Consider the following 26,725-nt stretch of genomic DNA (forward strand, 5'->3'; position numbering starts at 1 on the left):
ACGTCCCCAGAGCCAGCTTCTGCCGCCCGGGTCTGGTCCGTCGAGACCCCTGACCTTCGCTGCCACCCATGTGGCTGCGCACCCGACCCCAACGGGTCTTCCCACAGGTGGTGGGCCCATGGGATGAAGAGAGGGGGGGGGTGCCACGTAGTTTGTTTGGGCTATGCCCGACCGGGCTCCGTGGCAAACCCGGCCACCAGGCGCTCGCCATCGAGCCCTCCATCTGGGCCTAGCTCCAGACGGGGGCCCCGGGCTTCCTCCGGGCCGGGTCACATCTCCTCTTTTTTCGTTATTCATTGAGGTTTTTTGAACCATTCTTAGTCTGGCCCCTCACCTGAGACCACTCTGCCATGAGAGACCCTACCAGGAGCACAAGGCTCCAGACAACACAGCCCTCAGGTTCACAGGGACACGCAAACCTCTCCACCACGATAAGGTGACATTTAATTATGTTTAACATAATTCCTCTTCATTCATAACTTGAATTCACTCATTAATTAATCTGTGACATTTTAAATATTCAGCTACTTGTTAAAACACTGAGTTTAGTTCTGGATTTCCTAAACTGATCTGCAGGACAGAGACCGGGTCCAAATAATCTATTTGTACTGAATCAGGACTCGTTTTTAGTCCAACATGTCTGATTTCATATTTATCTTCCATGTTATGAGTCTGTGCTGACATGAATATGTGTCTGTTATTTTCACACATGAACTCAGTTTAATTTACAGTTAAGTTTTATTCTTTATCCAGGTTGAAGTGGTGCAGTCTGTCAGAGATCAGCTGTTCTTCTCTGGCCTCAGCTCTGAAGTCAGACCCCTCTCATCTGAGAGAACTGGATCTGAGTCACAACGAGCTGCAGGATTCAGGAGTGAAGCTGCTGTGTTCTGGACTGGAGAGTCCAAACTGTCGACTGGAGACTCTGAGGTCCTTAAATCCTTCTTCACTTTTCAGACTTTCTTTCTTATTGGGTCATTATTTATTTAAATTGTCTCAGTTCTGCTCTGCTCACTGTCCCTCAGTCATCTGTCACTCACCCAGCCTGTCAGTCACGTCCACCTCATCAACTCCATTCACCTGCACTCACCTGCTCCTGATCACTAAGAAAGTGTCAGTTAATAACATGTGGACTGAGGCCGAGCACTCGTCCTCCTCAGGTTTTCAAAATAAAACACATTCTTATTGAAACACGTTGGACAGTTGATAAGTATAGAAACAAACAGGAAGTGACATCAGGAGCCATCTCTACTTTAAACAGTGTTTAATTACACAAACCTGCTCAGTGACCAACACACAGAGAAGAAGCTGATGAATGAAACAATGGTCCAACATGTCTGATCTGATATTTCAATAAGGAGAGACTTGATTTCCAATTTACCAATATTTATTTATTTACAAACACACAAAAGAATGTGTATGTTTCACAGCATTTTAGACCCCTGTGAGATGTCATCAGGTTTAGAAGGGGGTGGAGCAGAACATCAAACAGGAATACCCCCGGGGGTCTAGACACTGGTTGTGGTTTTATCTGTTGAACGTATGTTTACAAGGCCCATCTTATGCTCCTTTGTCCTATTGGACTCGCTGAGTGTGACATCCTCTGCCCTGAACCCTCACAAGGGTTAGGAAAAACTACAAAAACCTTGACAGGGAAAAAGTAGAAACCTCAGGAAGAGCTGCATGCGAGGGAACCCTCTTCCAGGATGGACAGAAGTGCAATGGATGCCACGAGCAATGTGTATATTGTCAGGGCGCCTTGTCGATTTAGTCTGTGATCAGCTGCCACCATGATGGGGTGCCGCTAAAATCCCCATCCGTTGACATGATCCATGATCAGTTGAGGTCGGGATCCGGATGAGGTGAACATCCTCGACTGGAGGAGAATGGGGTGGAGGAGGGGCTGCACGAGTTGCTGAATGATGGGTGACTGAGGAAGAGAGGAGAAGGGATTTTTAAAGGTTGGCAGCTGCTGAATGACTGGCTGACTGAGACCGCGCCCGACCTGATCGATATTGAGGTACACCCACAATCAGCTGATCACTGTGCAGGTAAGGACCTCCATTGGGCGCTCCTCAAGTTAGGAACGCCCACGATCAGCTGATCGTCTGCTGGTTTAAGTCTTCCTTCCTGAACTTGTGCTGAGCTTCATTTATCTTCAGGTCACAGACTGGACTGAGGTCAGCAGCATGTTGAGAGTCTGTGTTGACATGATGACGATCCACAACAACAGGAGGACACATTCTAATATTCATATTTCTTTATCCAGGTTGGAGAACTGCAGTCTGTCAGAGATCAGCTGTTCTTCTCTGGCTTCAGCTCTGAGGTCAAACCCCTCTCATCTGAGAAAACTGGATCTGAGCTTCAACGGCCTGCAGGACTCAAGAGTGAAGGAGCTGTGTGGTTTTCTACAGAGTTCAACCTGTCGACTGGAGACTCTGAGGTCAGTTCACTGACTGACTTTTGTAGATCTCATATCTATAAAACAGCTTTTATACACAATTTATCTAATTTATTTCTAATTTAACATAATTCCTCTTCATTCATAACTTGAATCCATTCATTAATTAATCTGAGACATTTTAAATATTCAGCTACTCATTAAAACATTGAGTTTAGTTCTGGATTTTCTAAACTGATCTGCAGGACAGAGACCGGGTCCAAATAATCTATTTGGTCTGAATCAGGACTCGTTTTTAGTCCAACATGTCTGATTTCATATTTATCTTCCATGTTATGAGTCTGTGCTGACATGAATTTGTGTCCGTTATTTTCACACATGAACTCAGTTTAATTTACAGTTAAGTTTTATTCTTTATCCAGGTTGGAGAGCTGCAGTCTGTCAGAGATCAGCTGTTCTTCTCTGGCTTCAGCTCTGAGGTCAAACCCCTATCATCTGAGAAAACTGGATCTGAGGAACAACAAGCTGCAGGACTCAGCAGTGAAGGAGCTGCTTGATCTACAGCAGAGTCCAAACTGTCGACTGGAGACTCTGAGGTCAGTAGATGGTTGGAGTCAGTCCACGCTGCTTTCATCAGTATGTTACTAAACACAGTCAGTATCACAGATCCAGGGTCTGTGCTACCAAGCAGGATTTGTGGTTATCAGGTTAACTTCAGGTTTAGTTTTTTCAGTTCTATGAAGCTCGTCCACTTCTTAACCAGGTCAATCACCATGGTAACTTCTGATGAACAGCTAACCTGCTCCAGGTTAAGTTGGAGATCAACCCGTATAGAAGCTCCGCCCACTGACCACAGTGACTCTACACTGTTGTGTGGTGCACACCCAGAACATCTCAATGTCTCCAGACTCATCCTGTCCCCAAAACACCAGATGACCTCAGCTTCCTGGAGACAGGTCCATGTGTGTGTCCTCAGAGACAGTGAGACAGTGTGTGTCCTCAGAGACAGTGTGTGTCTCAGAGACAGTGAGACAATGTGTGTCTCAGAGACAGTGAGACAGTGTGTGTCTTCTTGTCTTCCACTCGTCTTGTTAGTAAACAACAGATTCAGGTCTCGTGGTCTCGAGTTATTTATCTCGTTCACACGTTATTATGTCGTGGTCATGTAATATATTCTTACCAGATTCCACCAGGGGGCGCTGTAACTTACACATTGACACGATCCAGATGTTTCACCAGCTGTTCTTCCTGCATTTAGCAGCTGTGACTGGGTTTCTTTTATTCTGGATCAGGTGTTTGTTCTCCTCTGATTTTTATTATAGAACAGTTTGATCCTGGTTGTGAAATATGAGGCTCTGCTGTCAGTCAAACTGTCCATGTCTGTGATTGGTCACACACAGTAGACCCCGCCCCTTTTATGTGCCCGCTCAGATCTCGATGAGGAAAACCTGAGTTAACTTAACGAGTTGATAACCAGCGTCATGTGACCACTTAGCCTGACTGTGTCTGTCAGGTTCAGTTGAGCTGATCTCAGAAAGATCTCCTGGACATGTTGAAGTGTCTTCATAGTTCAGGCCTCAGTGTTTCCTCAGTGAAGCTGTGAGAGGACAATGAGGACAGACGTCAGGATTGGACAGAGACACAGAGAGACAACAGTCGGCCAATCAGACGAGCCACAAGCTGCTTGGGATCATGTGACTGAGTTGACGTGAAGACGACAGTTGTTGTTGTTTTCATGTGAACAGGAAGTGAAGCTGGACCACAGCTGACAGCCTCACACGAGGGACAGAGACGGTGTCGTCTTCATCTGATCTGAGACAGTTTGTCCTCTCACTTCATCAGTGAAGAACTGATCAGGTGGATCTTTGTCACAGCTCTGAGATCAGTGGGACTGAAGCCTCTCCTCATCACATGGTAACCAGGAGCTCTTTATACAGAGCAGAACCTCTGCTGAGGTCCATCTGTCTCCTCTGGTCCCAGTTTGTCAGAAGCAGATGTTCATCAACACACAGTGAAACATGGCTTCACCTGTAACAGCAGTAAATCCACCTCTCAGGTGTCCACTCTGCACTTTGACATGCAGAGGACACACACTGAGCTCTTAGCGTGTTCATTCCAACACGTGAACATGAAGCAGAGAGGAAGCTGCTCCACCTCTGAACAGGACTGAAGTCCCTGCTGCTCTTTCTACTGGATGAGCTGCATCACTGACTCACAGCTGATGAAGTGAGTCTCTGTGACACTGATGTCTTCTTCTCTCAACAGGTGGGACGGGTCTTTGTGGAGTTGAGAGTGAAGAGGACAGTGTGTGTGGACGGAGGCTGAGCTGTGTCCTGAGGATCCAGAGGCTGAAGCAGCAGCAGCTTGTGTGTAGTCTCCAATCTACACAACCCCTAATCTGCATGTGTTTGTGAGATGAAGCCGGAGCACCTGGAGAAAACACGGGGAGAACATGCAGACTCCACACAGGAAGACCCCATCTGAACCGGATTCAAACCAGCAACCTTCCTGCCCTGATTGTGTTTATTCACATGTAGAATGTGTTTATTGAAATGACACAACACAAGCAGAATATATAAACCCTCTATAAAGAGTCACATACACAAAGTTCAACACATTGAAATCCCTTTGAGTTCAAAATCAGAGTTTTGTCTTTGACACAAAAGATCAAAACTCTGGACTTAAAAATGGGACGTTTTCATTTCTGCATCAGGTGCAGAGCGGTGGTGGCTTTTCTACTTTTGACCCACAGGTGGCGCTGCAGTACAACAGCAGCACATCCCAGTCAAAGGCTTTATATTCAGTCTATGAGTCAAACACATGGATCATTTCCTCTGTGACAAACCATTACATTATTATTACATTAGCTGACACTTTTGTCCAAAGCGACTTACATTTTAAGTACACTCAACATTTATGAGGGGCCATCTAGGGGTTCAGTATCTTGCCAAGGACACTTAGGCATGCAGATGGGATGAAGAGCATAAACAAACATCTTTCCCGTATGAAGATGTTTGTTTATGCTTCTTCTTCTTCTTCATCATCTTCATCATCTCTGACAAACGTTCATCCTAACGTCTGTACGACGTTAGGATGCCCCCCCCCAGCCATCACCCCAACTTAAACAGCACCCCCCCATCCGTACAGCGCCCCCCCAACAATAATCTGTTAGTTTTTTTAATCTGTTGGTTTTATGATTTCACTTCTTTCATTTTGATTCTAAAATCCTCTTTGTTTTTCGCTATGATTTAGTTTTTGATTTTTTTTAACATGTCTTTGGTTTAACCCTCTAACCCTTCTCCATCCAACCCCCCCCGTACCGCCAGGGATTCGAACCAGCAACCTTCTTGTTGCAGAGCACCCGCTCCATCCGCTAGGCCACGCTCTCCCCAAACCAGATGTAACGAGAAGAAAAACATCTCAGAGAGAAAAGTTCTGTTTCTACTTGTCTCTGCTTTAATGCTCAATAAACATCCTTCAACTGGTGGAAACATCTGGTCCTTGGTGCAGGTAAAAGAACAAAATCACCAGTTTGACATAATGGAAACCAGCAGAAGAAAAGTGAATGAGACATTAACAGTATGAAGAAGAGTCGATGAAGAGCAGAGCATCTTTAAGTCTCTGAGGAAACTGTTTCATAAACATTTTACCATATTAATAGAAAACTGACCCGAGGACGTTTTATACAAACCCTAACTCACTTATAAGGAAAAGCTTGAGATCATAATGAAATTCTACATCTGATCAATATGTCTCAATATAAACAGCCTGACAGCAGATCAATACATTTATTCATGATTCTTTATCAGTGGATTTAATTCAGAGAGAGAGTGTTGATTGGATTGTGTTTACAGGAACAGGTTACCGACAGTCAGGTCGAGTCCTGCATGCAGATATTAAAAGTGTATGAATGTGTGTGTGTGTGTGTGTGTGTGTGTGTGTGTGTGTGTTTGTGTTTGTGTTTGTGTGTGGAATCCAAGTCCTTTGTCTTTTTCACAGAGAAACAGATAAAACTGAAACACGTCAGGAACACGTCAGGAACATGTGAGGAACACGTGAGGAACACATCAGGAACACGTCAGGAACACGTAAGGAACATGTCAGGAACATGTGAGGAACACGTGGTTGAGTTCATGTATGGAACCAGCTTCAGTGTTGTTCTGGTGAACACTGTACAGTTACTGGTCTCCACAGTAAACCCACAGCTCCAGGCAGTAATCCTGTGGAAACACGACTTCATGATAAACACGACTCGGCCTCTTTGTTTGTTTCAGTGTGGGTTTTATTTATTAGAACATGAATGTAAAGAAAACAGAATCAGTAACACGCTGACACACTGAGCACTCGTCTTCAGAGGAAGCACAAATGAAACGATGGAGAACATCAGCAGGAAAGATCTGGTCCTAATGGACTTTTCATGTTCAAGTGCAATAAAGAATTCAGAACTCGTTTAGTTCGGCGATTGGTTGGTGAGTGTGTGCGTTTGTCTTGTGTTTGTGTCAGTGTGTGTTTGCTGTACAGGTTGATGTGTGTCTTGGAATGAGAGCTTCATTAAATGGTTGATTCTTCTCTGTGTTCGGTGTCGACTGGTGTAGCGTCGCTGAAAACCTTCGTCTCTGCTCCGAGGGTCTGATTCACGTCACGTCCGTCCTCTGGTTGTTTTCACGTCCAAACAGGAAGTGAAACATGTTTAGTGACGTGAATCTGTGATATTAAGAATCAGAGATTATAAACTAAGATGATGACACATCTCCACTTCCTCCAGAAATGAACACAAAATGTTTTAAATACAAACGCTGCCATCTTGTGGTTAAAACATAACATGCAGTCATTCGTGATCGTGGTGCTGATGATATATCAGCTCGACCAATCAGAAGCCGGTCTCAGCTGTCATCACGACGTCTCAGCCTGTCTTTATATGATCATGTCACGATTGACAGATGAAATCGACTTGTGATTGGTCGAGTGTAGATTTAGGCGGGACTTTAAACCACGCCTCTACTCCACGATCACTGCTGGACAAGTGATGTCATCACCACAAGATGGCAGCGTTTGTATTTGAGATACTTGGCTTCGTTTTTATTAGAACAGCAGGAAGTGGAGACGTGTCGTCCATCTTTATTTACATCTTCATCTATGTCGGCATCATTTCCACGTCATGTGACACATGGTTGATAATTTAGTTGTTGATGTTGTGATCGTTATGTCTGGTTTGATTTGAGGGAGTACACCAGAGTACACGTGTACTACATGTACGTGTACTGAGTGAAGTATCTGGAAGTTTTTCCTTGTTTTGTTTCAGTAGAAATTAGTTTGTATGTTTTGTTCTTGTTTTATAAACGCAGGCGTGTGATTGGTCGTGGTTGTGTCCGCAGCGTGAATCAGACCCGGTGTCGACTGTAGCCCTTTGATTTCAGCTTCACGTGCACGAGCACCAGCGCAGCGTGCACGTGAGCCCGCGCACGTGAGCCGAACCACACAGAGACGCTTCTGCATAGACATCAATTCAAATCACACTCATGCAAATAGATGGAGGACACGTGGACGAGGGACAGGAAGTAAACAAAGACAAGAGGTGAGTGTGAAGAGGACGGATGAGTGATCGGGTCCTCGAGGTTTATAAAAATAAATACGTTTGTTTAATATTGAACATTTTTCTCTGAATGATTTTGAACCAACGGACGAAACGAAGACGACGTGAAAGTTTCTGAAAACACAGCCTGTGTGTGTGTGTGTGTGTGTGTGTGTGTGTGTGTGTGTGTGTGTCAGTAAAATGTTCTGAGCATCAGGTCGATTAATAAACAAACAGTAAACATCTGTCACGTGATTAAACGCTTCGGCCACAGAACTACAACAAGTAGATAAACACGTCTGATTCTCCATCGGTCACAGGAAACAGCAGCGAGGGAACCATGTCACATGATCAGTCACATGATCAGTCACATGATCACGCCACACGTTTCGTTCACTGTGGACGCGATGATGTCATTCGTTGCTGAACTGCATCATGGGTCGTTTCACTTGTTTTACGTTCAGCAGAGAAAAGCTCAAAGTTTCAAACGGCACCAGCCAATCAAATTATGCAAATACAGGCCCCCCCCTTAAATCAAGATGGCCGACATCACAGCTCCATAATAGTGAAGCCAACGCCTCTTGATCGCCCTCTGGTGACTGGCTGCAGTATAAAGGAAATCCATGTTATAATTATTTGTCATCGATAGAACTTTGAAAAAAACACGATAGAAAGAACAAAACATATTCATCAAGATTGTGACTGATGGATTTTCTCTCCAGAAAATAAAACATTGACAGTTTTAATTTTCACGAGCTCAGATCTGACGAGGTCATGGTTAGATCATCACATGACATGGTCACTTCCTCTGCGCAGACAGGAAGTGGATCTACTTGATTCTAGTTCTGCGGCTGAAGGTGGAGACGACGAGTTCCCGCTCAGAAAGTGTGTGTTTGTGTTAAAACGTCCAGTTTGAACTCACAAGTGAAAACACAACTCTTCTATCTAACACAACATCTGGTTATTAGCATCAATGATACAGGTTATTAATCTTTGTTCACACAACTAAAAAAAACAGGTTCAGTTTTACAGTATTTACCTGCAGCCATGTTGGAAAAGTTTGTTTCTAAAACTGTAAATGTAATACTCCTTTAATAAGTTAAAAAAATAATTTAAACAACACATTTGAAATTAAGAACTGAGAATGAAAACAAAAACAGACTGTTAACACAGAAAGAGAACTTTTAAAATCTGTTGTATGTTTTAAAAAACTCTTTACAACAAACTAAAGAAATGAAAAAGAGACAGGAAGCAGACAGGAAGTAGTTTTATACAAGTCGACATCATTGTATACAAAAGCCGAGTCGTTCAGCTCAGTGTTAGTGACCAGTGATATAAATTCTCTGAGGGAATATTTCATATTAGTCAATAAATATGTGAGGACACAGTAGAATAAAGGAGGAGAAAAGCTGAAAAGTCTTTATGGCTTTTAGAGGCTTCGTGGCCCAAATCACCTGGAACCTCAGAATCATCAGATCGTGAGACGAGGGCAGCGTCACAAAGAAAGAGTTCAGTGAGACGTGGGAAGTGGGATCAGTGGAACACTGGGATGTGAAGGAAGAGGAAGCTGGGATTCTACTGAGTTAGATTTGTCTCATTAAATCAAACAGACAGTTTGTGTCTCTAAATGAAAACAACACAACTTGAATCACCTTAAAGATGAAAACACTAAAGTCAAACTTTATGTAACAACACATTTTATCTCCTAAATGTATATTTTCCCTGTTGAATAAATCACAGGAAGGTTTCAGAAATGTGTTCATGCTCTAATGCTCAGCGTCCTCTCCTCAGCCTCTGTCTCAAACACTGTCTCTTCAAATCCCCCCCGATGGTCTGCTCTGATTGGTCAGCAGATTTTCCCACGTGTGCATTAAAATGTGTTGAGCACAGAACAACAGTAAACGTCTTCACATCCGTCTCTTCTGTTTCTAAAAGCCTTCATCCTGAGTCTCTGAGGTTTGTTGGTTTCAGATGAGTCAGAGTTCAGGTCCTTCAGAACCCTGCAGGGTTTCTGAGGCCGATATCTGAGAGTTTAACAAAGAAAACGTGAAACCACTGATTGTTTTGTGACCAGATTTTAACTGTTGGGTCATTTTACAGTTAAAAATAAACCTGAATGCTTCCAGAGCTTAAATCTTTGGTTTCTCCACATGTCCTAGTTTCATTGTTTTCTGGCTGACGAGCAGGTCGGGCTCATCTTCTGCTGCTTCACAATAAAAGCTTCCACCAGGAACCCAGAGGGAGGCTTTTATTGTGAAAGGACTGCTCTCTGAGTAAGAGGAGCTGCTCTTCAACAACAAACCAACCACATGTGAACTCTGAGCTGTTCGGTCGGATCAGTCACTTCCTGCACCCCCCCCCCATCACATTGAGACTCTATCAGAGACAGACGTCTTCCAGTGATCCCACTTCCACAGAGACACGAGACAAATGGAAGAAAGGGACAAAGACAGACAAGTGAGAGAGTGAGAAAGTGCACCAGAGAGTGATGGAGAAACAGAAGGGAAATGAAACTGCCCTCAGTCTGAGACCAGATACCTCAGTGACGTTTCCTCTCCTCTTCAGTACGGAGCAAACTTCTGTCTCTCCGGCTTCTTCATCCCGTTGGCTGAGGAGGAGATCTTCGCCGTGTAGGACGCCAGGGCCGCCACCGCATGAGCCTGCACCGGGACGGCTGCCGACGCTGCCGTGTGCATTGAGCCTGGTAACAAGGGACCCCCGATGGCTGAGGCAGGAGGGCTGGAGAGGGCCAGGTAGGGGATGGACTTCACTCCCAGGAGGCTGGAGAGGGGGAAGGCGTAGGGAGACCCCAGGAGGGGAGCGGGGGGCATCGCGGCGCCCATCGCTGCCAGGGGGGAGGAGGAGGAGGACGAGGCGGGGGGGGCGGGCTGGGTGAAGCTCATGGTCAGGTCAACGGGAGACGGCATGGAGGAGGACTGGGCGGTGGATTTGGCGGTCTCTAATCTGGAGGAGGGGAGGTAGGAGGGGAGGGAGGAAGGAAGAGGAGGAAGGAGGGAGGGAGGAAGGAAGGGAGGAAGAGGAGGTGGAAAGAAGGAAGGGAGGGAGGGAGGGAGGGAGGGAGGAAGAAAAGGAGGGAGGGAGGAAGGGAGGAAGGAAAGGAGGGAGGGAGGGGAGGAAGGGAGGAAGGAAGGGAGGGAGGGAGGGAGGAAGAGGAGGTGAAAGGATGAGGAAGAAGAGGAGGTGGAAGGAAGGAAGGGACGGAGGGAGGAAGAGGAGGTGGAAGGAAGGAAGGGAGGGAGGGAGGGAGGAAGAGGAGGTGAAAGGATGAGGAAGAAGAGGAGGTGGAAGGAAGGAAGGGAGGGAGGGAGGGAGTGAGGGAGGAAGAGGAGGTGGAAGGAAGAAAGGGACGGAGGGAGGAAGAGGAGGTGGAAGGAAGGAAGGGAGGGAGGGAGGAAGGGAGGGAGGGAGGGAAGAAGAGGAGGTGTTGGAGGGATGAAGGGAGGGAGGGAGGGAGGGAGGGAGGAAGGGAGGAAGAAAAGGAGGGAGGGAGGAAGGAAAGGAGGGAGGGAGGGGAGGAAGGAAGGGAGGGAGGGAGGAAGAGGAGGTGAAAGGATGAGGAAGAAGAGGAGGTGGAAGGAAGGAAGGGAGGGATGGAGGGAGGGAGGAAGAGGAGGTGGAAGGAAGAAAGGGACGGAGGGTCATCGCGGCTCCCATCGCTGCCAGGGGGGAGGAGGAGAAGGACGAGGTGGAAGGAAGAGGAGGAAGAGGAGGAGGAAAGGAGGGAGGGAGGGAGAAAGGGAGGGAGAAAAGGGAGGGAGGGAGGGAGGGAGGGAGGAAGGGAGGGAGAAAAGGGAGGGAGGGAGGAAGGGAGGAAGGAGGAAGGGAGGGAGGAAGAGGAGGTGGAAGGAAGGGACGGAGGGAGGGAGGAAGGGAGGGAGGAAGAGGAGGTGGAAGGAAGGGAGGGTCGAGGGAGGGAGAGAGAGAGGGAGGGAGGGAGGGAGGAAGGAAGAGGAGGTGAAAGGAAGGACGGCTGGAGGGTCATCGCGGCTCCCATCGCTGCCAGGGGGGAGGGAGGGAGGAAGGGAGGGAGAAAAGGGAGGGAGGGAGAGGAGGTGGAAGGGAGGGAGGGAGGGAGGAAGGAAGGAAGGGAGGGAGGAAGAGGAGGTGGAAGGAAGGAAGGGACGGAGGGAGGGAGGAAGGGAGGGAGGAAGAGGAGGGGGGAGGGAGGGAGGGAGGGAGGGAGGGAGGGAGTGAAGGAGGAGGGAGGAAGAGGAGGAAGAGGAGGAGGAAAGAAGGAAGGGTGGTAGGGGGGGGGTTGGATGGAGAAGGGTTAGAGGGTTAAACCAAAGACATGTTAAAAAAATCAAAAACTAAATCATAGAGAAAAACAAAGAGGATTTTAGAATCAAAATGAAAGAAGTGAAATCATTAAACCAAGTTTTACTGGAGGCTGCAACAGATTATTGTTGGGGGGGCGCTGTACGGATGGGGGGGTGCTGTGTAAGTTGGGGTGATGGCTGGGGGGGGGGCTGAGGGAGGAGGGGACACAACCATCGTACAGACGTTAGGATGAACATTTGTCAGAGATGATGAAGATGATGAAGAAGAAGAAGAAGAAGCATAAACAAACATCTTCATACGTCACAGTCTGTTGATCACATGTAGAAATAAATATGTTTATAACCTTTTTATCATCAAATCAATCAGCTGTCAGAAGTTTTCTATTAAAATGTCTGCTTCCTTTTCAATCTGCTGTGGGATGTCTCTGTTTGTGATCTACTGGGATGAGGTGGGATGACATCACCGGCTCTGGTTTTATATGGTAGCTCGACTTTTATCCAGTTTTAAAACATGGATTCCTCATTTTTGAGCCATTCTCTGTTTTTCTTCTCCTCTGCTGCCTCAGCTTCACACGTTTAGTTCCGTCTCTTAAAGCAAAGCTCGTCCTCAGGAGCTTTTAGTTTGAATAAAACCACAAAGTGTCTTTGAGGAGATGAATTCACACAAACATACCAACGACATGCGTGTGGTCATTGAGTTGAATTCACCTCTGGAACAGTTCAAGTCTTTAACACTAATTCTAACTCTTGTGTTCACTTTGTTTTTCTAACATCAGCATTTAGTACCAAGACACTATTTTTAAATACAACTGGTTTCAACAAAGTTTTTCCACCAAGATGTTATTGAATGAAAAACTTGACACTAAAGATTTAAAAAATAAAAGATGGAGACGATTGTTGTTGATGTGAAATGTTGGAAACGTAAATGTTGTGCAGTTCTTTTACCTGAACAACAGGTTTGTTGTGAGAGGATGATGAGGACGTGTGTGGTGGAGAGGTTCTTTAAACCTGAAGCTGGTTTCCAGCTGCAGGAAACGTTCAGTGACACCAGGAGTCCAGGACTCAACACCAGCAGCTCAACGTGTGAAGGTTCAGAAGAAATATTCAAAACACGTGGAGGTTTGGTTCTAAAATATAAACTCAGTGTGGTTGAACATCTGCAGGTAGAAAGGAGAAGGCAGGTTTATTAATCTGAAGATGGTTCCATCAATTAGTCTGTTCATTATTTCATTGATAACAAATAAACACTTTCAAAACTTGATTTTTGATATTTGAGGCTTCACAGGAAGAATCTGAGTCTTCACTCCAGAAGTTTGAGTTTTGGGCCTGAACGCTGTGAACCGCCACGTTGGAGAAATCTGTGTGTTCATCAGATCCGCTGCAGAACGTCTTCTTCCTCGATCCTCACGCGCTCACACATCAACTCAGCAGCTGATCTGTAAATCTGCTGAAGATCAAACCACAATGAAAATATATGGAAACAAACACTGAACTCACTGATGGTAGAACTGCAGTTACTGGGTGGTTCCAGGAGGGGGCGCTGCTGCTCATTTGAACGTCTTCAACCCTCCTCCACTACATTTACTTTATTCAACAGATGTTTGTTTTATTTGCAATGTAAAAAACGTCATCTTCTACATCATGACGTCATTTCCTTCTTAGTGTTTCTCAAAAGTAAAAGAAAAATATTTATCAAAGAAGTTGATTTGAAATTATAATAATATTCTCACTACACTTAAAAAAAAACAGAATTTTTTTCAGGATCAACGTTAAACAATCGAGACTTTACAGGATTCAGGTTTGTTCACATTGAACAGCTCATAACTTATGGACTGAGTGAAAATACACAGCTCACACACCAAGGCTGATTCTCTTCTAACACCCAGTGTCCGAGGAGGAGCACTTTCTGTTCTACTTCATTTTCATGTTGCTTTCACTTCAGGAAAGTTTTAAACAAGTATTTTTATGTTTGTTAAGGATCAGTTTTTTCCACCACTGGTAGAGAAACCTGAACATGATGGTTTTATTGACTCTGTTGTTTTACCACAGCTGCTCTTCACTCTTCATCTCTTCGCTCGTTCTCATGTTCGTAGCTACGACGTAACATCAGCTGCATTTTTAAGTCGTAATGTTGTGAGATTAAAGTCGTGATGAGAAGAAAGTCTGAATTTATCCTCACGATGTTCCAACGTCACTGTGATATTACGACTTTATTCTTGTGAAATTGTTTCTGTGTCTCCACGACTTTATTCTTGTGATGTTACGACTTCAATTTGATTGAGTTTCGACTTCTTTATTCTCTTGGTATTACAACGTCGCTCTTGAAGTTTCTCAGATTGTTTTTGGCCCGAACACGTTGTGGTACGCAGCCGAGTCATTGGTCCGATGTTTGTCTGAACGTTTGTTGATCTCTGACGTGAACATGTTCGGTGTGAAGTGAAGACGACTCAGTTTGGAGCCGTGAGGACGAAAAGAAGCTTCTGGAAAAACGTAGAAATGTGTAACACAGAAAGTGTCGTGAATGTTCATCAGCGCACATGAATAAACCCGTTTTGTACGATACGCCGTTACAGAAGATGTTTTCATATCAGCCGCCCTCGTGGTGAACAGACTTCCTGTCTCATCTGAACTCGTGGCGTGCTGTGATGCGACCGATGACATCACGACCGATGACATCACGACCGTGACGACGATCGTTTTTGTAAAGTCGCTCTTCGGTTTGTTTTGGTGTCAAAATAAAAGCATGACGTATTCTGCATTTAAATAAATGTAATAAACTTTATGATCTTTGTAAAACAAAGTGCAGTCATTTCTCAGCTAGATAAAAAAACATTTAAAGTTAAAATATCTGATATTTAAATATCTTATGCAGTTTGGTGCTTTTCAACCTGAGAAATGTTTAAATGGAATTAAAATAAATATGACTATATACTATAACATTTTATTTAAAAGACATTTGATAAGAGGTAGAAAGTTAAAATAGAACAAGTTTAGTTGCTATAATTTAGAAACAAAAAATGTAAAACATCTAGATCAATAAAATCAATAAAACAGACGAAAAAACAAGAATTAGTTTAACTCTGATTTTTAAACTCTGTCTGTGAACACAAGGGGGCAGCACAGGTCGATAAAACATTAGGTCACATGGTCTGATGGGTCAAACTGTGAGACTTCACTAATATATCTGACAGACAGGGGGCGCTCACGTGCTGTTCTTCATCTGAACTGTTTCATGTTTTATTTAGAGATTTTAAACTTCTCTTCTACTTTGTTAACAACCTGAGAAGTGAGAGTTTAACACAAACATTTAAAAATGGTCTGATTTGGATTCACACTCAGATTCAGGGACTTCTTCTGTTTGTAAACAAATCAACAAACAAACAGAGGAAAACATAACCTCCTTAGAGGGTTAGGGTAAGTTATAGAGTTAGAGTCCTCTCTCTCTCTCTCTCTCTCTCTCTCTCAACTTGTTTTCTACTGTATGTGAATAAAACACTAAATCACAACTTACAAGTCAAATAAATCCAATGAAAAGATGATCAAGGCTTTGGTCAAGTTTTCTGTGAAATAGAATTTACACTCACATCAGTTTTATTTCTTGTTTTCATAGAAAGTAGTTTCTATGGTGGAATTCCAGTTCATCCAGTTTAGACTTGATGGGAAAACCATGTAGTCTGCAGTCAGGTGCTCTGGCTCTTTGCTGTCACCTTGTGGTCAAACACTGGTACTGTTTCTACTTGGATCATTTCATACATCGAACACTCGTCTAGTCAGAGAAAAGAAGGGGATGCAAATCTCAGCAGTTATTGAAATACACAACGGTCAAATGATGCAACACAATGCAGCTGTATTTCTCTAGATCTATGAACCACACTGTGACTGGACTGTATGAATGTGACCTGACGTGGCAGAGTTCTGCAGATGGAGTCACACATTCAGCTCCAACACCAAATATAACAACCTTCAACTCCCAGGAGGAAACATGGGTTTGAGCTCAGGCTTCATTTGATGGAGTTGGGCCGTTTGGGAGTTTTCCACATTTTAACAAACTATTGACGGATCAGACCGATCTCAAGGAAACACGTCTTCATCGAGTTCACATGATGAAGACGTGTTTGACTCCAGAGTTTCTGAGGCTCATTTAAACATCATGATGAATCTCATTGTACGGCTCAGTCCCAGTAGACGCTCCCAGTCAGGACTCAGTGTTAAAGTGAAGATCTGGATTCATGATCCCACACCGTCCATTATTAATTAAATACATGATCCTAAGTTTGTTATCTACATCATAACATCACAATAAAACATGAACTGTGAACCAGTTCATCTTCATGGGTATGAACTGGACTTTGAACTGGGTGGAAGCAAGAGTGAACTGGTTCAACAGGGAGGAGGAGCATCAGGACAGGGAGCGGTCAGACTCCATTTTCACCTGGACGAGCAGAAGGAAGGAAAGTGAGCAGGTGAGTGTGAACACAACTTTCTGAAAGTTTCACTGTCTCACTCTCACACCTGCTGTTAACATCCGTCTGCTGATCACATGACTCTAAGTTTGTCAGTTCACACCTGGTGACAGACGTCATGTGATCGGATCCCAGAGACAGATGTGAACAGCAGGTCTGGATCAAAGAGCCTTCAAAGGACTAATTAACAGAGTTAACTCACAGCTTCACTTTTTATCTTCATCTGTTCATCAAGTGTTTAATAACACAACGTGTTTTCATCATCATACGTTACAGCAGTGGTCACCAACCAGTCGAGAGTCTTCACTGTGGATCCCAGTAAAGCTCTGGACTCACTGGCTGAGGTGTGAGGAGCATCGACCTGCAGAGCCAGGTCCACACACACACACACACACAAACACACACACACACACTTCATACTGGTTTTGTGTGAGTTTTAAAGTGAATATAAAGTTGTTGCTTGTGTTTGACCTTCATTTGGGCACAAAGCCATAGAACTGAGTGGAGATACAGAGTGCTGCTTCAAGCTGTGACTGATGTGCTCTCGTGTTACTGTCTATAAAGTTCTGTAATTCAAATCCAGCCTTTATGACGTGAACATGATTCTAGATGTTGAGTTTCTTCTCTTAGTGGCCGGGGGTTGAAGGACACATGAACTTTTACAAGCTTGTATTCATTAACTTGAATGTAGTTGATTGGTTTGAGGGGAGATCAGGAAATGCTCAAGTTGCTAAAACACTTTGTTATTCAACGTTTGTTTATGGCTCTGCAGGTTTATTGGTGTAATTAAAAATGACATAAACCAATATTACATGAGAGGGAACTTTATTATTGTACTTGTACAATAGTACACCTCCACACCCGTATTGGCTGGTACCCTAAAAGATATATTCATATTATAATTTAATAATGTTCTCAATGAAATGTCTCTTCTCTTAGTGGCAGGTTTTTATCTAACTACATCCTTCCTGAGGTTTCTGATGTGATCACTGTATTTCCTTGTATATAAGAGGTCCTGTGTACTCAAATAAATACCAGTACTACAAACTATGAAGCCATGTTTAACAATAAAAACATTTAAACAAAAATATGAATAGATTCAGTCGACAGAAAGGCTGGAGTGCTTTTATTTTGAAATGGGTAGGCTACAGGAAGGGTTGCAAAAATTTGTGTTTTTGAAGTTTTCAACAGATAAACATTGAAACTGGTGTGAAAGATCATTTCACTGTGTTCTGCTGTAAACTGAGCGCAGAACCAGAGGAAATAGACCAGACCTTGAATATCTAGAAGAGCAGCGTGGCCTGAACCACAACTGAGCCGCAGCCGGTGCAACATGGGCTCGGACAATTCAAAGAAAGTTGGACCCTCAACCACAAAGTAAGAGACCTGCTACAAACATGTGAAGCTCCAAACTGAATCCTCACAGAATGAACCAGTGAATGATGAGTTCTGAATAAAAACATGTTTGTGTTTGCAGAGGTCAGGACCACAGACTGAGAGCAGAGTCTCCAGGGTCCAGCTGTCTGTCTCTGAAGAGTGACTGGTCCAAAGATCTTCCTCCAGTCTTCAGTAAAGAACCTGGACCCTCACCCACAGAGTAAGAGACTGTTTCTACTGGGACCTGCTCTGAAGAGGATCTAGTTTCCTCTAGTGTGGCCCCTGCATTAGGACACAGCTTCATTGAAGTTGGTGACTAATCTCTCAGAATCACTCAAAGAGCTCAGACCTCCACCAAGAACCAACACGCTCCTTATGAAACCACTTTGAAATCCACTAGAGACTCATTTGGATTTGGATCTGCACCAAATTCCACACACTGGTAAACATCAGTCCTCTGAACATGTCTGTGAAAGAGGACCCCCCCCCCCCCCCCCCCGATCTGGTTCACAGACCACAGCCTTCCACGAAGTTTACTGGTAATCTGTTGTTTTTTATAATCCCACTAAAGAACCAACCAACACACAAACATACTGGGTGAACACAAAACCTCCTTGACAGAAGTGATGACAACCTGTGACTGTGACATGTGAGTTATCAGGACATGTCTTCACAGGGAGAGGAAGAGGAGTCATGTTTCTGAGGAGGAGCAGTCGTCCTGCTGTGCTTCGTGTCAGGACGTCCTGAAGGATCCAGTCTCCACCAGCTGTGGACACTGGTTCTGCAGACAGTGCATCACCTCATACTGGGACCAGTCTGGTTCTTCAGGAGACTCCTCCTGTCCCCAGTGTGGACAAAGATCCAGAACAGGAGCTGGAGGTCAGACAGCCGGTCAGAGCAGCACTGTACATGTGTCTGCTGATGTCTTCACTTCTGACAACAGCACATGTGGTTTTATTTTGTTCCTTCATACAGCATCAACATTTAACATCGTTAGAAAAGCACAAAGTTAAAAAGCTTCTTTTTTCTCTAGTTTTTCTGTATCTGATGAAAACAATCAGCAGATTCTCAGATTCTCTGTCTCTCACATTGTTTCTTGTCTTTCAGCAGATCGTGGTCTGCAGGAGGTTTCAGATGAACATAAGCTCGGTCTGAGGAGGAGATGTGAACATGTGACTGAAGGAAGTGATGAAACAGGAAGTAGAACCCTCCTCAACAGGATCTACACTGAGCTCCACATCACAGAGGGACAGAGTGAAGAGGTTAATACTCAACATGAGGTGAGGCAGCTTGAGACGGCTTCCAAGAAGAAGATCCTCCAGGACACTCCCATCAAGGTCCACGACATCTTTAAAGCCTCCACTGACCAGCAGAGCAGCATCAGAGTCGTCCTGACCAACGGAGTCGCTGGCGTTGGAAAAACCTTCTCGGTGCAGAAGTTCACTCTGGACTGGGCAGAGGGTTTAGAGAACCAGGATGTGGATCTGCTGGCTGTGCTTTCCTTCAGGGAGCTGAACCTGGTGAAGGACCAGCAGCACAGTCTTCTCACGCTGCTCCATGTTTTCCATCCAGCGTTACAGAAGCTCACTGCAGAGACGCTCGCTGTCTGTAAACCTTTGTTCATCTTTGACGGCCTGGATGAAAGCAGACCTTCTCTGGACTTCAACCACAGGGAGCTTGTGTCTGAGGTCACACAGAGGTCATCAGTCAGCGTGCTGCTGACAAACCTCATCCGGGGGAATCTGCTTCCCTCGGCTCTCGTCTGGATAACCTCCAGACCTGCGGCATCCAATCAAATCCCTCCTGCATGTGTTGACAGGGTCACAGAAGTACGAGGCTTCACTGAGGCCCAGAAGGAGGAGTACTTCAGGAGGAGATTCAGTGATGAGGAGCTGTGCAGCAGAATCATCTCACACATCAAGACGTCCAGGAGCCTCCACATCATGTGTCAAATCCCAGTCTTCTGCTGGATCAGTGCTACAGTTCTGGAGCACATGTTGACCACAGACCAGAGAGGAGAGCTGCCCAAGACCCTGACTGACCTGTACTCACACTTCCTGCTGGTTCAGACAAAGAGGAAGAACAACAAGTACGGTGAGGGACATGAGACGACTCCACAGCAGCTGACGAGGGCTGACAGGGACGTTCTCCTGAAGCTGGGGAGGCTGGCACTTAAACAACTGGAGGAAGGAAACATCATGTTCTACCAAGAAGACCTGGAGCGGTGTGGTCTTAATGTCACAGAGGCCTCGGTGTACTCAGGAGTTTGTACTGAGATCTTCAGAAGAGAGTGTGTGATCTTCCAGAAATCAGTCTACTGCTTTGTTCATCTGAGCGTTCAGGAGTTTCTGGCTGCAGTCTACATGTTCCACTGTTACACCAAGAGGAACACAGAAGAACTCAACAACTTCTTGGGAATATATGTGGAAAACGACAGTACCTTCGCCCTGGATGAGCTCCTGAAGAGAACCATGGAGAAATCCCTCACCAGTACAAATGGTCATCTGGACCTGTTTGTTCGCTTCCTTCACGGCCTCAGTCTGGAGTCCAACCAGAGAGTCTTAGGAGGCCTGCTGGGTTGGAAATGGAACAATCCAATGATCATCCAGAGAGTCTTAGGAGGCCTGCTGGGTCGGACAGAGATCAATCCATGGATCATCCAGAGAGTCATCAACAACCTGAAGGAGATGAAGAGTGATGACATTTCTCCTGACAGAAGCATCAACATCTTCCACTGTCTGACTGAGATGAACGACCACTCAGTTCATCAGCAGATGAAACAGTTCCTCACGTCAGAGAACAGATCAAAGGAGAAACTCTCTGAGATCCACTGCTCAGCTCTGGCCTACATGCTGCAGATGTCAGAGGAGGTTCTGGATGAGTTGGACCTGAAGAAGTTCAACACATCAGACCAGGGTCGATGGAGACTGATCCCAGCTGTGAGGAACTGCAGGAAGGCTCGGTGAGTCCAGACATGATCAATAACGTGTTCAATGAGTGGAGATGAGTTGTTCTTCAAATACACTCAGTGTTAAATGGTTCTCATTGTTTTGGGCAGCTAATGTGTGTGTGTGTAATAAAGTTATTATTATACATATTAGAACAACTAGATCAGATGTGGAGAGTGAAATCCAATGTGATCACTGTGCTGGAGTTTGAGGGTTCAGACATACGACCATGTGGGGTCCACGGGAGATTATTGTATATACTGTGTATATATATATTTATATATATAAATATATATATGATCAAACAGCACAGAGTGAGGAGACGATCACTGAATCAGTGTTTGGATGAGAATCACTGACGGTTCCTTTAAACTGAAGAAGCAGGAAATATAGTTTCTTCTTCTTTCTTGTCAAACCAGAGTTCCCACTCTGCGTTTGTCCTCCACCACCAACCAGTGCAGTGTCCGTCCCTCCAGGTTCCTGACATGTTGACTTCACAACAACATGAGGTCACTGTGACCTTTGACCTTTGACCACTGAAATCAAATCAGTTTATCTTTGAGTCAAAATGTGAAGAAATCCCCTGAAGACAGACTTGAGATATCATGTTCAAGAGGCCATGAACATGTTCTGTGACCTCTGACCTTTGACCTCTGACCAACTGAATCTAATGAGTTCCTCTGTTAGTCTGAATGAACGCTTGAACCAAATCTGAAAGGATTCTCTTGAGGAGTTTTTAACAAAGAGGGATTTACCAGGGTGAGGGTCACATGATCACGTTTTGTATGAATGTTGTGTTTTCTGATTTAATTCTCACAGAGTTGATATTTTCTTTAATTACAGACTCAGTGCTTGTTGGGGACTCTCAGAGACTCACTGTGAAGTCGTGGCCTCAGCTCTGAAGTCAGACCCCTCACATCTGAGAGAACTGGATCTGAGTAGAAACTTCCTGCAGGATTCAGGAGTGAAGCTGCTGTGTTCTGGACTGGAGAGTCCAAACTGTCGACTGGAGACTCTGAGGTCCTTAAATCCTTCTTCACTTTTCAGACTTTCTTTCTTATTGGGTCATTATTTATTTAAATTGTCTCAGTTCTGCTCTGCTCACTGTCCCTCAGTCATCTGTCACTCACCCAGCCTGTCAGTCACGTCCACCTCATCAACTCCATTCACCTGCACTCACCTGCTCCTGATCACTAAGAAAGTGTCAGTCAATAACATGTGGACTGAGGCCGAGCACTCGTCCTCCTCAGGTTTTCAAAATAAAACACATTCTGATTGAAACACGTTGGACACTTGATAAGTATAGAAACAAACAGGAAGTGACATCAGGAGCCATCCCTACTTTAAACAGTGTTTAATTACACAAACCTGCTCAGTGACCAACACACAGAGAAGAAGCTGATGAATGAAACAATGGTCCAACATGTCTGATCTGATATTTATCTTCAGGTCACAGACTGGACTGAGGTCAGCAGGAGGTTGAGAGTCTGTGTTGACATGATGACGATCCACAACAACAGGAGGACACATTCTAATATTCATATTTCTTTATCCAGGTTGTGGGGCTGCTGTCTGTCAGAGATCAGCTGTTCTTCTCTGGCTTCAGCTCTGAGGTCAAACCCCTCTCATCTGAGAGAACTGGATCTGAGGTTCAACGACCTGCAGGACTCAGGAGTGAAGGAGCTTCTTGATCTACAGCAGAGTTCAACCTGTCGACTGGAGACTCTGAGGTCAGTAGATGGTTGGAGTCAGTCCACGCTGCTTTCATCAGTATGTTACTAAACACAGTCAGTATCACAGATCCAGGGTCTGTGCTACCAAGCAGGATTTGTGGTTATCAGGTTAACTTCAGGTTTAGTTTTTTCAGTTCTACGAAGCTCGTCCACTTCTTAACCAGCTCAATCACCATGGTAACTTCTGATGAACGGCTAACCTGCTCCAGGTTAAGTTGGAGATCAACCAGTATAGAAGCTCCGCCCACTGACCACAGTGACTCTACACTGTTGTGTGGTGCACACTCTCCTTAAAGGGACGGATAAGGGAAGTTTAAATCAACGTCTGGTTGGTTCAGTTGATCTCTAACTCACCCAGAACATCTCAATGTCTCCAGACTCATCCTGTCCCCACAACACCAGATGACCTCAGCTTCCTGAAGACAGGTCCATGTGTGTGTCCTCAGAGACAGTGAGACAGTGTGTGTCTTCTTGTCTTCCACTCGTCTTGTTAGTAAACAACAGATTCAGATCTCGTGGCCTCGAGTTATTTATCTCGTTCACATGTTATTATGTCGTGGTCACGTAATATATTTTTACCAGATGCCACCAGGGGGCGCTGTAACTTACACATTGACACGATCCAGATGTTTCACCAGCTGTTCTTCCTGCATTTAGCAGCTGTGACTGAGTTTCTTTTATTCTGGATCATGTGTTTGTTCTCCTCTGATTTTTATTATAGAACAGTTTGATCCTGGTTGTGAAATATGAGGCTCTGCTGTCAGTCAAACTGTCCATGTCTGTGATTGGTCATAAACTGTAAACCCCGCCTCTTTCATGTGCCCGCTCAGATCTCGATGAGGAAAACCTGAGTTAACTTAACGAGTTGATAACCAGCGTCATGTGACCACTTAGCCTGACTGTGTCTGTCAGGTTCAGTTGAGCTGATCTCAGAAAGATCTCCTGGACATGTTGAAGTGTCTTCATAGTTCAGGCCTCAGTGTTTCCTCAGTGAAGCTGTGAGAGGACAATGAGGACAGACGTCAGGATTGGACAGAGACACAGAGAGACAACAGTCGGCCAATCAGACGAGCCACAAGCTGCTTGGGATCATGTGATTGAGTTGACGTGAAGACGACAGTTGTTGTTGTTTTCATGTGAACAGGAAGTGAAGCTGGACCACAGCTGACAGCCTCACACGAGGGACAGAGAAGGTGTCGTCTTCATCTGATCTGAGACAGTTTGTCCTCTCACTTCATCAGTGAAGAACTGATCAGGTGGATCTTTGTCACAGCTCTGAGATCAGTGGGACTGAAGCCTCTCCTCATCACATGGTAACCAGGAGCTCTTTATACAGAGCAGAACCTCTGCTGAGGTCCATCTGTCTCCTCTGGTCCCAGTTTGTCAGAAGCAGATGTTCATCAACACACAGTGAAACATGGCTTCACCTGTAACAGCAGTAAATCCACCTCTCAGGCAGTGGCGATTCTAGAAAATTTTACATGGGGTGGCAGAAGGGTGGCAAGTTAAATTCAAGGGTGGCAAATCACACACACAAAGTCAAGTCAAGTCAAGTCTTTTTATTGTTGGAAACACACATGCCTGGTGTCTATATGTATTTATTTATACCAATCGCTAATGAAAACAGTTAACATATTCACATATCCAGCAGCAAAACAATTCATATTTCCCTTCATAATGACAAATACTTTTCTAAATGGCCAATTGAATTTCTAATGTATTAGGTTATTACATACACATGTACATATGTATTATGTATTAGGTTATTACATACAAAATCATGTTTACCAAAGCTAAACTAACTAGCTACCAAAAGATTCACTCATGAATGCTAACCGCGGCGCCATCCGTTTCAATGGGAATCGCGACTCTCCGTAATTTCAACATTAATTTTAACATATTTATAATTCGAAATTCGTCCCAGCCTTTATACCACATACACAATAGGGTCTATAGCATATAACCGAGTCATCCTCTCACATTTTAATGCAGCTGTATAGCGAGCTAGCTACTAGTCCTATCGACTTTTGCAAGCTAGCAATTAAATAAACGATTGAAATTACAACGGAATTGTCTATCACATATGACCACCCATCACATTTTCTTGATTCAAGTTTCAGCTGTACTGTACCTTTTTTCATCACTGCAAGCGTACAGTTGGCTTGTCTCCAGTTCTTTGGCTTTCAAACCGTTTCTGTCTTCATTTGAATGAAGCGGCAGATGCGCACGGTGAGAAGAGAGCAAATAGGATTTATGGACTCAACCATTTTATAGGGGAGAGGGGACATAAAGATTTTAGTTCTTAAACTTAAACAAGTTACCAATGAGATCAACAGCTTCAGTAGCAAAAAATATAATACCATTCAATAAATGTATATTGGAGACACTTCTAACAACCTGGGTGGCAAGTGGGGTGGCAAGCATTTTTTGGGGGGTGGCAGCTGCCACCCCTTGCCACCCCGGTAGTTTCGCCACTGCTCTCAGTTCATCAACACACAGTGAAACATGGCTTCACCTGTAACAGCAGTAAATCCACCTCTCAGGTGTCCACTCTGCACTTTGACATGCAGAGGACACACACTGAGCTCTTAGCGTGTTCATTCCAACACGTGAACATGAAGCAGAGAGGAAGCTGCTCCACCTCTGAACAGGACTGAAGTCCCTGCTGCTCTTTCTACTGGATGAGCTGCATCACTGACTCACAGCTGATGAAGTGAGTCTCTGTGACACTGATGTCTCCTTCTCTCAACAGGTGGAGATGAGTGTGAAGAGGACAGTGTGTGTGGACGGAGGCTGAGCTGTGTCCTGAGGATCCAGAGGCTGAAGCAGCAGCAGCTTGTGTGTAGTCTCCAATCTACACAACCCCTAATCTGCATGTGTTTGTGAGATGAAGCCGGAGCACCTGGAGAAAACACGGGGAGAACATGCAGACTCCACACAGGAAGACCCCATCTGAACCGGATTCAAACCAGCAACCTTCTTGCCCCGATTGTGTTTATTCACATGAAGAATGTGTTTATTGAAATGACACAACACAGGCAGAATATATAAACCCTCTATAAAGAGTCACATACAGTGTGTTTAAGTTTGTCTTTATTATTGTCCACCTTTGTCCCTCAGTGTGTCTCCATGTGTGTAGAACCACATTCTGTGTATATGTTTGTTTATGATCTTAAAGTTCCTGGATTCACGTCACAAATTGATTTAGTTCAACACAAAGTTCAACACATTGAAATCACTTTGAGTTTAAAATCAGAGTTTTGTCTTTGACACAAAAGATCAAAACTCTGGACTTAAAAATGGGAAGTTTTCATTTCTGCATCAGGTGCAGAGCGGTGGTGGCTTTTCTACTTTTGACCCACAGGTGGCGCTGCAGTATAACAGCAGCACATCCCAGTCAAAGCCTTTATATTCAGTCTATGAGTCAAACACATGGATCATTTCCTCTGTGACAAACCAGATGTAACGAGAAGAAAAACATCTCAGAGAGAAAAGTTCTGTTTCTACTTGTCTCTGCTTTAATGCTCAATAAACATCCTTCCACCGACTTCACTGGAATCATGACTCAGCTTTTCTTTCCTCTTCAAACAAACTGGTGGAAACATCTCGTCCTTGGTGCAGGTAAAAGAACAAAATCACCAGTTTGACATAATGGAAACCAGCAGAAGAAAAGTGAATGAGACATTTACAGTATGAAGAAGAGTTGATGAAGAGCAGAGCATCTTTAAGTCTCTGAGGAAACTGTTTCATAAACATTTTACCATATTTAATAGAAAACTGACCCGAGGACGTTTTATACAAACTCTAACCCACTTATAAGGAAAAGCTTGTGATCATAATGAAATTCTACATCTGATCAATATGTCTCAATATAAACAGCCTGACAGCAGATCAATACATTTATTTATGATTATTTATCAGTGGATTTAATTC

General features: G+C 44.4%; 1 protein-coding gene across 3 annotated transcripts in view; it reads left to right on the forward strand.

Moving 5' to 3' along the window:
• The window catches only part of LOC133972330 (NACHT, LRR and PYD domains-containing protein 12-like), a 35,380-nt gene extending 9,040 nt beyond the window's left edge, over window positions 1–26,340 (forward strand). The window contains exons 8-11 of one of the 3 annotated variants that reach the window (XM_062409739.1): window positions 754–927; window positions 2,267–2,440; window positions 2,821–2,994; window positions 25,545–26,340. In XM_062409739.1, coding sequence (XP_062265723.1) covers window positions 754–927; window positions 2,267–2,440; window positions 2,821–2,994; window positions 25,545–25,554 — 532 coding nt within the window. In that variant the 3' untranslated portion in view covers window positions 25,555–26,340. Of the gene's footprint in view, window positions 1–753; window positions 928–2,266; window positions 2,441–2,820; window positions 2,995–4,663; window positions 5,884–25,544 lie in introns of those variants that run through there. The other 2 variants (XM_062409730.1, XM_062409747.1) reach the window with 2 other exon arrangements.
• The last annotated feature ends 385 nt before the right edge of the window (window positions 26,341–26,725 follow it).

Source organism: Platichthys flesus, chromosome 2, assembly GCF_949316205.1.
Source record: "Platichthys flesus chromosome 2, fPlaFle2.1, whole genome shotgun sequence".
Classification (NCBI taxonomy): Eukaryota; Metazoa; Chordata; class Actinopteri; order Pleuronectiformes; family Pleuronectidae; genus Platichthys; species Platichthys flesus.